This window comes from Cryptomeria japonica, chromosome 5 (assembly GCF_030272615.1).
Source record: "Cryptomeria japonica chromosome 5, Sugi_1.0, whole genome shotgun sequence".
Lineage (NCBI taxonomy): Eukaryota > Viridiplantae > Streptophyta > Pinopsida > Cupressales > Cupressaceae > Cryptomeria > Cryptomeria japonica.
Window position 1 is genome coordinate 860,055,959 of NC_081409.1, and position 15,044 is coordinate 860,071,002.

General features: G+C 34.6%; 1 protein-coding gene across 1 annotated transcript; it reads left to right on the forward strand.

The window, feature by feature from the left end:
* Positions 1 to 3,085: 3,085 nt before the first annotated feature.
* On the forward strand, positions 3,086 to 11,719 carry LOC131033826 (copper transport protein CCH). The gene is made up of 3 exons (XM_057965112.2): positions 3,086 to 3,246; positions 10,949 to 11,024; positions 11,402 to 11,719. Exons 1-3 carry the CDS (start codon positions 3,238 to 3,240, stop codon positions 11,548 to 11,550), a joined length of 234 nt encoding a protein of 77 aa, XP_057821095.1. The 5' UTR covers positions 3,086 to 3,237; the 3' UTR covers positions 11,551 to 11,719.
* The last annotated feature ends 3,325 nt before the right edge of the window (positions 11,720 to 15,044 follow it).

A 15,044-nucleotide genomic window follows, 5' to 3' on the forward strand; every position in this document is an offset into this window, starting at 1 on the left:
ATGATAATTGATACAGGACAATCCAAATTTAAATTAAAAAAATATATAATATTAACATATTCTTTAATTATATAATGGGTGTAGGACAATCAATATCTTTCTTTTAAATATAATAATTGATATAGGACAATCAAAACCTAATTTTCAGATATCATCTTTTGCATAAAATTAGAGTAATATTAAAAAGATATGTAATATTGACTAATATTTACATATTCTTTAATAATTGGTGTAGGACAAGCAATATATCTAGTTTTTAGGTATCATCTTTTGTAATTGTATTAATAAAAAAAGGGGTATTATAAGAGGATGTTTCAAGATCGACCCTATCTTAGGGCATTTTGCCATGCTAGAAATGATCCTCTCGTGGCTTCTTCATAAATCACATGAAGCCACCAAATTGTGAAATTTTAGTGCGAACAAAAAACTACCAAAAAAAATCCCTCACCACAAATTATCCCACAAACACCTCCTTTGTGAAGTTAAAAAAAGCCCCAGTCTAGTCCCAATTTTCCACTAGTTTGAAGAAATGCAACTTCATTTTGTAATTGTCTTTTTAATCATGTATTTTATAATCATAACCGAAGTATCTATTTAAAATGCTAGTCTAATGGTGATATTTTTATATTTATATTATATTTTTTAGGTTTTACATTTATTTTGAGACATTGTCTTTGTTATATATTAGCAAATGGTGTAATTTATTATATAGTTGAGCCCATTCTTATAATCTTTAGCTTTTCCTATATACACATTCTCATATATTTATCCACTTGTTAATATTTCTTCATCTTTCTACTTATATCATATTTATGACACCATCTATGATCATACATTCATTATATTAAAAACCTTCATTATTTCATCATCCTAGATCATGTTTGCAAGACATGGTTGATCCCACATCTACAAATCTAACATTTGAATTTTTGAAACTTAAATTTAGTCGACTCTTGTCCATTCCACTAGTTGTTATGTGCTAACTAAATATATGTAAAACACAATTTGTTACTAGTTTTTCTATTTGAAGATACTCAATTGCATTACTTTATTATCCCCATACATTCAAGTATCCTCTTTCATCTTGAGGAGAGATTTATAGAAGAATGCCTGAAATTGGTACACTAAAAAGAAGCAAAATCTGCATATTCATTCTTGAAATATTTGCATGGTTGAAGCTTCTTATTTTACAATCATTACATAGCGATAAATCAATTATATTTTGGGATTGACCTAGAAGAACATGAATCCTAGTTATTTCAATTTCTTTGTAAAAGTAGTTATGCATACAAATAGTCTATATAGCAAAGTAGATAGAGGTGAGTTCAATGTGTTAGATAGTAGGAGCATATAATCACTTGGATCAAATTTGCATACACATAAGGAAATTTTTTCTTTTGTATTAAAAACTCGAATCTATGAAATTGACTCCAAATAGAACACAAATCTTGAGAATAAACCTATGGCAAAACATGTAGATAGAAATGAATAGTTTTCAATCCAAGACATTTAGGTTTTTGAGCTCTATCAAAGTCATCATCTATTACTCCCACAACTAAATACATTTCTTGAATTTGCATTTACTTTCCTTAGATGATTAGAATTCCATATGAACACAAAGTCATCACTCGTTAATCTAGATTAATTATTGCTTATATTTTTACATTATATTAGAATAGCCTAAATTAAGTTGAGAGAGATTATTTTCTTTTGCAATTATATATAGATAATTATGAGACCACAAATATGAGTTTTAGAGAGAAAGGGTGACCCATTTTTCTCCATACACAACTATAATAGTGGTGTGTGGTTTGAGCTATATGGTGGATTGATACTTTGCTTACCCAAAACTATTTTAAATTGTATTAATTAATAATACATAAAGATAATTTTGGTGTATATTTATATTTATTTTAAAATTAGAATAATAAAAAAATAATATTTAATTACAAAATAATATCTATATATAGTTAATATACAAGTTTAAGTGGAAAATTATTGGAATTTAAAAAAAAAGAGACTTACTTTTAAATTTTAGAGACATATTACACATTTAAACATATAAATTATATATTTAATTGTGAATTATATCAATTACCACATTCAATTTCAAGAGTAGTGTACCAAAGACACAAGAATTTTAGATTAATTTCATAAGCACCACAATTTTTTTTTATTAATAGAAAAGAATTAATACTAAGATGTTTTTTTATTAACATCATATTAATCTTGGAATTCTTTTTTAGTATTCTTTTTAAAAAAAATGAGAAATAATCAATAATATGGATTAATGTCAAAGATGGTGTTGAGTTCAAATCTTCTACAATAAAAAATATATCTTAATATTAAAAGTATTGGCCACCATCAAACTATTTATAAAAAATTGTAAACCTAATCTTTCTTTTTTTTTTGTAAATCTAGTCTTTATACTTTATAAATAGTAAAATATTAAAATTTATGATCAACAACAAACAAAATCACAACTCAGTATTGTACTTCAACTTTGATTTTTTTGTACTATTATTTTCTTGTACATTCTAAGAAATAGAAGTAGTACATTATAGCTATCACTTATTATAACCATACTTAATGCATTCGAAATTGAATATTACATTTTTTACAAATATTAGATATAAATGTAAGAAAGTCTTTGTGAAAATTACTCTCGCAAATAACATAATGTTATAAAAAAACATTAAAAATATAATTTAAATTTTGAAAATTTTTAAAAAATCTAAAATAATACCTTTAAATATAAAAAATAAACTATTAACCAAATATAAAAACCCTTCTACCTAAGCACATATTAAATTTCTCTTCTAAATTGATTAGGACACACCTATTGAAAATTTCAAAGGTGGAGATTAATGGAAAGTCAGATCAAAGTTAAAAAAGAATTACATTAGGACACCCAAATCCTTTCAAAATATTAATTTGAATATATATAGTAATAAATCCATTCTCATTGAGTTCACCTGCATCGTTGTTGGCCCTTTTCTTAGAAAAGACGTTAAAGTGACACGATTCTTAACAAACTCACCCACCCAACCTAAAAAGTATAGATAGGCACCTAGTTTGATCAAGTCATCATTCAACTCACCACAAAATTATAACCTTAAGAAAATCATCTGGGAAGATAACGAAGGTGGAGCAACATAAATAGAGGGGTCGCCTCATTTGTTTGAGTCCATCCAGACCTGCAGAGCGTAATTTGGCTGCAAACTATTCATAGTTACAATGGCTGAGGTATGATTTCCTTATATTTCGTTTGTATCAGACTTTGCTATGTTTTATACAAAATATGATTCTGTTTTCTGGTTTCTTGTTAAGTTTTTCTTTTTCCTTTGAATAATGTTTTTGGGTTTCAATAACAGACCTGAGATCTAGAGGTGTGCTGAAATGGCCATTTAGCGCCAATTTTTAACGAATTCAAGTATCTAAGTTTTGATTTTTGGTGTTCTTATTCCAGCTACAATTGTGTTAGCTGCTTTGGCTGTTTCTGCAGCAGCAGTTGTGTTTGCCGATCTATATAAGTAATCTGATTCGCTTTATTCACTATATATATATGTAAAATATGAATGGATTTTTGAGATACCCAATTGATGAAATTGGAGTTTTATCGGGCTATTTCGTTTCATAAGACGTAGTTAGGATTGTCATAACGGGAACAATGGCGTAGTTTTCAATGTGACATAGTTTCGTGTCCCTTTGTTTCTTTTTAATTTTTTTTTTACAGTTTGCCTTCCTACATGGAAATTTGGGTAAGATAGACGCGAGGACCTCCTGGGTGATTCAGTTATGGAACTTCCCAAGAAATCTGATTAGCCCTTAGAGGAATTATTTCTTTTCCCTTGTATAAAACTTTTGTGACTGCGTGTGCATTTCAGATTACCAGGGGTTAGGTTTTTTTGACACATCATTGCAATTTTCAATGTTTTGGGGACTGGGCTTTAACGGTTTAGCGATCATATTGTTTTTTTCTTTTTATTTTTTCTGTGTTCAAAGTTTTGTTGAGGCAAAATGCTATAGTAGAAGTTGTAATTTTAAATTGAAAGGAAGAATTTTAGTTGCTAAGTTGTCTTGTTTGCTGTGTAAGATGTTATTATTAGAGGCTTCTACAATTCAGATTTAGTTTTTCCTTTTTAATTTGTCAGATAAACAAAATTGATGGTTCCATTAGATTTTGAGGATTTTCACCTTATTTTCACTTTAGTATTCTACATTTCCTAGAGAACCAAAAATATTTTGCTTGGTAGAAAAGGCCAGTCTTTGATCTCTTGGATGAGTTGTAGTTTGTGTTGTGGTTTGTACTCTTGCACATTTTAATATTTTTTCGAAAGAGAGCACTTTTGGAGCTTTAGACTAACCATTTCTGAAAACTTCCTATGATTTCTGGACAAGGACTGTGCTTAAGCAACAAGATTTTGTACCCTGCTTCCTTGAATTCATTATTGATCTACCAATTCATTCTTGATCTACCTCATCATGAACTGCTTGGTGCTGAATATAGTTTCCATCACATATAGAGAAACATGGTTCTTTTATTCCATGTCTATGTTTGGCCAGCCTGAAATCTGTTAATTTCGGATGAAAGCCTTCATCCAGCGAGTTATTGGAGTTTTAAACCTTGTTTTATTACAAGACAGTTGGCTTTATCATGCAAGGTATCTTAACTTTTTAATAGAAAGTGATGCAGTTGTCATCCTTATGTTCCAATCTTATTGTTCTTTATCATGTGAAAGATAGCTCATATTGTCTAATAGTGATTCAAGTGTTACATACCCGTATACTAAAAATCTTGGTATACCATTTCTGTAGTATCTGACAAGACACTAAGTCAGGTGGTATATGATGCCAGGCATCAGAAACCTTTTGCGGTATCGCCTGTTACCTTGCATGTGTCCGTGTGAACTTGCCTCATAGCCACAAGGTCACCAGTGTATCAAAGTCTTTATAGACTCTTAGAAACCCATCTTTACCTGGTAAGGACTGGTGTCTCAGATTCAATAAAATAAGAAGCCTTCCTTTTTCCAGCATACCATTGCCCTTGTAATCTCTAACACATATCCAAAAATATTTCCTGGAGACATCAGTGCAGCCGCTACAGCTTGGACTCTCTCAATTTGAACAATGGGCTGTTTGTTCCAACTTTATACTGCTTCAGTTATGCTCATTGTACCTTGGGTTGTTGTATCTGTCTTTTCCTACTGTGGTTGCTGGTTAATTACAAGCGTTTCAACTTAATTGGTAGCATAGCCCTCGTGGAATTTGTTCTATAATAAATTTTTCTCTCCTCACTAAATTTGTGCATAATGATTCTACGTTCATGGAAACAGTGAGTCAACAAATTATGGTTGACAACTCTGCACCAAAAGTTTTGTCATATAAGTAAAATATTACAGTCCAAGTCCTTAGGTTGTCATGTTATCAATCTTCTCTTGAGTGCTAAGACTGCATAAAAATATATGCAAACTTTTTAGATCCCTTGCCTTGGTTGTTCTCTTTGTGATGTCTTTCTAACTATGAAATTATTGATTTACCACATGGGATATCGCTTGGGTTGTCTTGTAAACCATGTAACATCCAAAAGTCCACCCATTTCAATTTTAGCAATATTCATTTCTACATTTTCAGACAGACTGAAAGTTTGCCATAATAGATACTTGGCATGAAAAACTGAAACATCATATTGGATATTAGCCTTAGGCAAAAATGGTGTGTATCTGAGTCATAGTCTGATTAGTACCATCTGCAAGCTGATTGTACTAGTTAAGGAAACAAACTACTACTTACATATTCATCCTATGATGGGCAGGATCATCAAAGTCCTCAGTTCAAGTATAACATGCCAGTAAAGATGGCATGGTGCACAATTTTCTATGTTCATCCAACTTAACTAACTATATGGAATAACAAAGCTAGACGCTTTTATTGAAGTACATTTCATGATTATTTTATTTTTGGGGATTATAAGAGCTTTAGCTATGTAAGGATGTGCAAATTATCATGTGGAAGTCGTTTCGTTTCTGGTTATGGTTTATTTAAGCATTACACATAGGAGGATTGCCATAAATGAGAGCGTTGATAATGATGGTTAGGCAGCAGTCCTGTGGAAGGGGGCCTACTAAGGTTTCTCTGTGGGAAGTGCTCAATAACTTAGAGCTATCTTTAAAATAAAGTCATGCCAAATAAAATTTACCTCTGCCCTCACAAGTTTATAGGAGATTGCAAAGAAAGCTGTCCCTGTATAGTTTTATGGGAGAATAAAATATTGTATTAAAAGGGTAGCCAATTGGCAAAAATAGATTCAAACAATAACTGGTGTATGACACGTCTTTAGGTCTCTGTCTACAGCACCCTCACAAAATGTGCTCTGAAAAATTTGCTACTCCAGATTTTTGGGGTCAATGTTCTGAATTTTCTCTCCAGATACATAGTATCTTGCGTGAAATCATATGTGCATTAAAGATTGGAGCTGCAGCCCCTCCTTGAGATTCCCTACTTGGAGTTGCTAATTCAATATGATATGTTCTGGAGATCTGATGTGTTGTTGATGCCATGGAGACAATTAAGTATGATTTGAAATCTGGACTCAAATCTCACCTTTAAGTACAACCCATATGACATTCTATCAATGTTACCCCAAGTTTCTGGGATGGGGACGGCAGGGGATGGGGGGATGGGTTTCCGGGACGGCAATGTTTTTTGCCAATTTTGGGGACGGCTATTTAAAATATAGGGAAATTTCAAAATATATAGGGAAATTTTAAATGTTCATATGAAAACATAGATAAAGCATGCTTAAATACATTATATTCACATGAAAACATGGATATAGCATGCATATGAAAACATTTTAGAATTATGTTCTAACATACAACATTTGTGTTCAAAATTCATTGTCAATACTCAATATGCATTCATAATTCAGAATTCATTGTGAATATGCATGTCATATTAAAAAAATAACATACAAATTGCCCAAAGGCTACACTGCTGCCATATAGTTTCATTTTCAATTATGATATGAAATTACAAAAAAACCTGCTGCCTTTGATCTGCAGCTCCTAACACTACATCAAAATCAGAGTCCTTTGAGTCTCTACCACTGTCATGGTCCATGTTCACCTCATCCAACAGGATCCCAACCAAACCCTCTGGTGTCTCCTCATCAACCTAGGTCATGTCTTTGAGATAAACATCCCACGTAGATTCAACCTCTTTTCCTTCTATCCTGCTGCTCCTCTTTCATTGGTTGCTTGCTTCAAATCTCGCTGCTCCACATTTTTTCCTCTCATACAAATGATCAAATGAGTCAAAATATTTTGCCTAATGACTTTTAGGGCAACCTGGGAGGTAGGGGCCCACAAAACAATTAAAAAATACCTTTTTTGGCAACTTGAAAGTGTTTTGTATTTTAAAAGTCTCTTTGATGCCGGGTTCGTCTGGCCATCCCTGGGACAGTTGGGGGATGTCCCCGGCCGTCTCCGGGACGGCCAAAGGTCCTTGGCATCAGGGGGCGACATTTCCGAAAAAGGGGATACCGTTTCCCTTTTATGGCATGAACTCCTCTTGGCCATGCCCAAGTCCTGGAAACGTCCCCGGGGTATAGGGACAGGGTTTTTGAATTTTTCAGACTGGGGACGTGTCCCCGGGTTTCGCTGCATTCTGTTTGATGGCTGTTTATTTTGAGCATTAGTGAGTAGAAACAATTTTCCCCTTGTATTTTATCTATTATATGTCTATCTTTTGTTATCATCGAGGCTGAAAAATGCACTTTGTATTTTGTCATGCTGTGAGTAGTTTATAACTTTATGGTACTATCCCTTCTGCAGTTTTTTTTGTGTAAATTCAGAATTGTTTATTTTTCTTATGGTTTCATGCATATAGAAAGAATGGGAAGCTTCTGTGTTTTTATTTTCCAGATTAATTTATAGAGTTATGTAGATGGGCCCTATTCCAACCACAAGGCGCAAAGAATATTTGAAAGTCCAGCTACGATAGCGTGAGAACCCTGAATCTGCTACGAGGGATAGATAACGCTACTATGGCACTTTTTCAGTCTAGGTAAAGCAAGCAGAGCATAGCGTGCCAGTTCGCATAGCTCTGCTTCTCAGGCTTTGAGGGGGCAAGGAAATAAGGAAGGTTATCCTCTTTGCTATGGGAAAGGTACCAGTCAAGGCCTGGGAAGAACAGGATCATCTTCGTTAGAGAAGAATCTTAAGTCATTCATCTGGTAGGGGGCCTTCCAACTTGTCCTGATTAACAAATGTAGAGTTGGCCTTAACCTGGAAGGAACTATAATACTCCGGATAATACTATCTTAAGGCCAGCCTTGAAAGGCGGCAATTCTGGAGGTATACCAGGTCCTTACTGGTATATGCTTCCCACCCAGGAGTTGGCACTGTGCCTTGGGCCTCAAGGGAGACAACTTACAACAGCTGCGTAAACTACCAAAACCATTTGCGGCATGCAGATACGAGAAACAGTAACCTCTTTCTTAAGACTTGTTATACTTATATGAGATCTCATTACCATATGCCCTTGAGATTGCTTTTTGACAGCCTTGTTTTTTTTTATAAACTTCTGTCAAACCTTCATCTTCCTTCTTAACCTCAATAGTCCAAAGATGCAGGGGAAGAAGATTCTTCTGAGTGAATTAAGTCAGTACTGAATGTGGAATATAAGACCCTTTTTTAATTCCTCTTTGGGAGATAAAATGCAGGCCATACATGGGGTTGGAATCTTCAACATGAAATGCTTCTGATCTCCACTTTTAGCCTTCAGGCTTGATGCCAACCAACACTATTTCAATCATCTTTTTCTCCACCTTGTTCACAACAGCCACGGTTTTACCTTATCCTCCCCCATCTTATTTCCTTTTGCTTGGCAGACATTTGATATGGCCTTTGCTGTGCCTTAATCTGCCATTCTGCTTGCCACAACTGCCCGCCCCTGCCTCTTCAACACAGCAACCTTCTCCTCACCCTCAGCCGCAACAAGGAGGGATCTCACAACTTCAGAAAACTTAGGTTGCGAGGGGGAATGTGATACTGTATGCACTTGGAGAGACTTTGACATGATGAAGCTGCAATTTTGGGGACACTTAGATGCATCTGTTGAAGAGTCTGAATCTCTTGGTGAAGGTGAAGCTACACGTTTGACAGAAAGATGGGAAAGCATACGACTTATCACCATGTAGCTTTTCTAGAAATTTTGTGTTGCCACTTTATACTCTGATACAATATAACCACCTGATAACATTCTCGCAACAAAAAGTGATGTTCTCATAATCTAGCACTTGCTTCTAGATTCCAATATTCTATCCTTAAATTTAAGTCATATTTCAACAGGAAGCCTCAGACATATCTAGTTCCACCTAGACTCTGGCTTAGATTCAGTGAATCGAACCATTTGTTTCTTGATCCAATTTAATATTTTTTACCAAACTGTTTCCTCCTTGAAAGTGAGCAACAACCTTGAACTATAAGGGAAGATAAGGTAGCCTTACCCATACTTGCATGACCAAAAATTTCAATTTTATCTTTTGATTTTAGAGCACCAAGATTTAGAAATCCACAGATATAAATCTGCACAGCTGGGCCAAAGATTATTGAGCTTAATTGCTAAACATTCTTTGGAAACTTCTCCTCTCACAAGTCTTGACCCAAAGACAATTTCTTGCCTATTTGTGCATGGAAATATATTCCTGTGCCACATCTGTGATACCAAATCCACAACACCCCCACAATCTACTGTAGATTGTGGAATTGTCTCATCCTTAACAGATGCTTACCCTTTGCTTGGCATTCCCCACTTGTGCCCAAGATTCCTATAACATCATCAATCTGATCTGCCAATCCTTTTTTCCAGGAGTTACGAGGGCCTTCTGAGCTTTGAAACCAGCCATGGAGGGACAATTAGCAGGCACATGAGCATGCATGACCGTATCTGCAAACGACACATCAACTGCCAAACCTGACAACACCTGATTTGATACATTCCCTGCAGCTACAGTTGCATGATTGGACTTATCAGGGTTTGCAGAGGAATGAGCGGGAGAGTTGATGTTGACAAAAGATGAGTTGTCCTCCAATTTAAAAAGAAATGTGATCCGCTGGTTCAGTTGTAATTAAATGTCTGGAAAGCATCCATTTTTACATCAAACAGTCATTTTCAATGTTTTGGTCTTTTTGATGAAACGGGAATGGGGTAGTGAAATTGATGTGTAATAGAATTCAGAGTGGTTGAAGTTGCTATAGCTTTTTACTTGCTCCCCTATAAAAACTGAATGCTTCAATCAAGGCCTCAGTTTGATCTTTTTGTGCGGACTCAACATGAAGAGCATTTGGCTCTGAGTTCTAATCCTATGGTCAAGTGCATTGCACCTTCAATGCCGTAGTCATGATTTAGTACAAAACAAAATCCTTGAAATACAAGTTTCTCATTGAAGGTCTCGTGCATTCTTTACCTTAAATGCCTTATTCCTGTTTAGGTATGGTAAAAAATCCTCAAAATATGAGTTTCTTCCTGAAAGGCTTGTGCTATATTTTCACGTGGAGTCAAATTCAGAAGTTTGGTTCTGAGTTATTTCCAGCTGTGTCTCATATTCTCATATATATATTTTTATGTATGTTTATGGTTATTTACGTGGAATTGAATGTTTAAAGATCTCCATGGAATGACTTGAAAGAGTCCGAATTTGAGTATAAGGCTTGTCCTTTGTTCTCACGTGGAGTCAAATTCACAAGTTTGGCTCTGAGTTATTTCCAGCTGTGTCTCATATCCTCATATATATTCTTATGTATGTTTATGGTTATTTACGTGGAATTGAATGTTTAAAGATCTCCATGTAATTACTTGAAGAGTCTGAATTTGAGTATAAAATATTGTATCGGTCTTTTTAATTTGTGCCTTAATCCCTGAAGATAACATTGTTGCAATGCAGACAGTGGTATTGAAGGTGGGTATGTCCTGTGAAGGTTGTGTTGGAGCTGTAAAAAGGGTACTCACCAAAATGGAAGGTATTGCCAATACACTCTTAGTACATTAATATGCCTTTTTGCCTATAAGTTTAGAATTCAATTTTCTTTTGACCACATCACATTATCAAGGCCTATTTCTTTCTTTGAATGCTGCTGGGATTAGGGTATGTATGCCCTAAATAACAGTAGCACAGTTTGGTGCCTCCTTACACAGAGGGGCCCCATAGGAAATATTGGTTGATCTTATATGCTTTCTCAGCATTGGAGACCTTTGATTAGCTTATTACTCTTATTAGTAGCATATTGAAATAATGAACTGCAGCTGTAGTCTATCGGTATCCTGACTCGTAATATATCATAAAGAAAATCTCCCGCACTGTGATATTCTGATCAATAATAATTGCTGTTGATTTCAGGGGTTGAAACATTTGATGTGAACTTGAAAGACCAGAAAGTGACGGTGAAAGGAAATGTAAAGCCTGAGGCAGTTCTACAAACTGTCTCGAAGACTGGTAAAGCGACAAGCTTCTGGCCTGTGGAAGCTCAGGAAACTCCTAAGGAGTAATAGATGTCTTCAGTTTGAAGATTTAGTATGTTAGTATCAGCAAGTATGCCGCGATATTCATCATGTGGCACTATAAGTTTGTAATGAATTTAGTGACCTTGTTTGTAATTGAGATTTGCAGAATTACATTCTGCAATTCTAGTATTAAAGAGAGGTTCTTATAAGACTATATCTGGGGTTTTTAAATTTGATTTAGTTAAGTTGTGTATGATCATTGATAAGTGATCTTTTTGCATGCTTTTATATGTATTTGCGAAATATATGTCTTGAAATTTGTGTACTATTCATACATTTTAATTAACGATAATTTATAGAATTGTATACAAAATCAAACTCAAAAGCATAAATAAATGATGTATGATGTATCGAGGTGTTTTTACTTTGACGACCATTGTAATTCAGAAAGTCTACTTTCTAAGTTGCAAGTTATTGCATATCTCACCTACATAATGAACATGGATTTTGTTTTATTCAGAAAATGATTGAATTTGATATTAACGTATACAAGTATAATAGATCCTTTAAATAAGATTTAATTAAAGACGTGAGATTTGCACTGTCAAAATTGAATCGGAAGGAGCTTTTGTGTGAAGTATCTGAATCAATGATTTGGATCGCACTTCCTGATCCATCATCAGGAGCTTCTAATGATCGTAATCATCTTACAGGAGTTTCTAATGATCATAATCATCTTACAGTTATCATTAGAAGCTTGCTTCAATAAGAGATTTAATTTCAAGAATGCTCCCCACATTTAGCCTGAACATCTGCCCGCTTGCCTCACTGTAATTGGGCAATAGTAAAACATAAGAAACTCAAATGCTGGATTTCAACTCTAGTCAGAAAATACTTTTCAACTCCTGCAATGTTCTCGTTTTGGCCTAGAGTTGTTTGTATTGGATTGTTGGAGAAATCTGGGGAAATTATTTAATTTAATATTTATGTAAGTTGTCTCATTATATTTATTTAAAAACATACGTGAGATGACTTTATTTAAAAACAAAATTAAAAATAATTAATAAGTCATTTATAAAAAATAATACAAAATATTATTTTATTAAAAAGAGAAGCTGACGGATCGTTGTGAGGAAAAGGATAAAAGGGGGGATGTGGCTCATTGTTTGGCATCAATTTTTTGTTATCTTTTCTTGAGTTGATATTGTAGAGCCTAGGGCATCTGCAGAGTTGATCATTGGGAACGATACCTCCCTCTGATTCACATAATTAAGAGGGAAGAGGGTGAGAGATCTTCCGAAAGGTTGCTTTGGGAGTGAAGGACATCTCAGTCTTTCACGTTGGAGCCCATAGAGTTGCAGCATTTTCCATGGTGAATAATCTGAAGTTACATTCAGATTCATGGTATTTGATGATATTTTGTGCCAGCATTTTGGAAGGAAATGAGACGATTTAATTGGAGCATTTTTGGGAGTTTTTGTGGAGTTTGCAGGTGGTTATATCAGTTCTTAGACAAATTGCTTCAGGCCTCTATCTGCCACGATTTTGCTCCCTATTCATTGCTAATACATCATATTAATATTTGGAGGGCAGCGCTAGCATCTAGGAGGAAGGGCGATTCACATTGGGGCATTTTGGAGAAGTTAAGGTGAAGTTCGAAGCCCATATAATTCTGAAACTAAGTCGTATTCCCTGCTCCAAAACCCACGATTTTGTTTATGCATCATCGCCAAGGCACTAAACCCTCCTCAAGAGGTCAGCAGAAATATTGGTGAAGAGGGGCGATTCTTTTGAAGACATTTTAAAGGTGTATTGTGGAGAAATCGGTGACTATTCAGTCCAAGACAAATTCGTAGCAGTCAGCATCATATTCGATTTTGGTTTAGAACTCCCAATATTGGCATCGATAATCATTGTGAGTAGTGCCTACATTGGAGAGGTCAAGGCGATCTTTTGGGGGAAAGATTGGAGACTATCAGCAGGCTGTAATCATCACCTGACCACTCTACTACAGCGAGGACAAATTCTGAAGACAAGGTTCGATCAGCAGATTGAAGACTCCTTGATCAACGATACTGTTTGCTTCTTCAGTGGCAAGGCTAGGTGAGCTTTGACAGGTTCTTTTAAAACTTCATTACTCATTGTAATCTCATGTTGTATACAGACTTTCATGGCTGCCTAATGTTCTCAGAAAATTCTGAGTGTTCATTAATAAGTCGCTAAATTTTTGAACACACGTGTGAGCTATGTAATGACCTTATTGTTTTATGAAATAAAGGAGTAATTGAATGCATCTTTTGATCATTGTTACAAAATATCATGCCAACTGTTTGATAATAATTCAGTCAGCTGTAGGTGCATATTTAACATTGTAAATTCATCTCTATGCATTGCTTAAGGATCCGAGTGTCAATTAATGCATTGAACTGTTGATTCGTAAGCCTTGGGAGCCATCTAAAGTCATTTTAATAAGAACACATATCAGACTGATATTTTAGACCAGCAAACTGGAAGATTGTCTGGGAAGTGTTTGACGATATTCCTTGTGTCTCATAAGCATATTTTTAGACATACAAGAACAAGGGATATTACAACTCCCGTGGCAAAACAATTAGTTTCAATAGCATAGACATGACATGAACATTACAAATTTCACGCATGCTAATCCATCAGTTATAGAGATGCATGGATGGCATGAATGAACTCCGTAGTGTTTGAACCGCTAGGCAATGCTCAAGACTAACGCATATTCCTGTGCTCGTGGTAATTTTTCCTCCATGTTTGCTTTTGTGAAAATAACAATGGAATCCAAAGGAATTCGAGACAATCTTGGCACAGAAGGTGAGTTTCACAACAATATTAATGTGAAAGCCAATGCTCCAATAGAGTAAGTATAACTATCGTGGAGCTGGCAGTAGTTATCTTTTCAAGGTAAATGGCGACTAAAGTGAGTGAGCGATACAAATCTCTTATAAGATGGTAGCCTTGAATTATTAGGGCAACCGTTTGTGAGAACTTTCTGAATTTACAATGCCAGGCTACATCTGTTACACAAGCATATATTGCTTACATTAATGATACAGTACTCAACATTGATAATCTAAAATGTAACTACGCTGCAACTTCCAATGTAACTTTTTATCATTCTACAATAAATATAATACTATACTATCAAATTCTCTCAAACTATGTGTATTCATTCTTTCTACATTAAAAAGGTAAATTGATTCACATCGAAGAAGTCTTTTGAAATGGTACACAATTAGAGGAAGTGGTTGAAGAGGGTATAATTGTCCAATTTAATTGTGTATTCATTCTTTCTACATTAAAAAAGGTAAATTGATTCATATCGAAGAAGTCTTTTTAAATGGTATGCAATTAGAGTAAAAAAGGTAAATTGATTCATATCGAAGAAGTCTTTTTAAATGGTATGCAATTGGAGAAGTGCTAGAAGAGGATATTATCATCTAATTTAATTAATTGAAAGGTTTAGTGATTTCAATGCTTGTTGACAAGAAGTGAACAAGCTAGAATATATT

Bases quoted from the DNA above. Each gene is read 5' to 3' on its own strand.
- LOC131033826 (XM_057965112.2), top strand. The intron at 11,025-11,401 runs GTATTGCCAATA...TGTTGATTTCAG, and splicing joins GGTACTCACCAAAATGGAAG to GGGTTGAAACATTTGATGTG.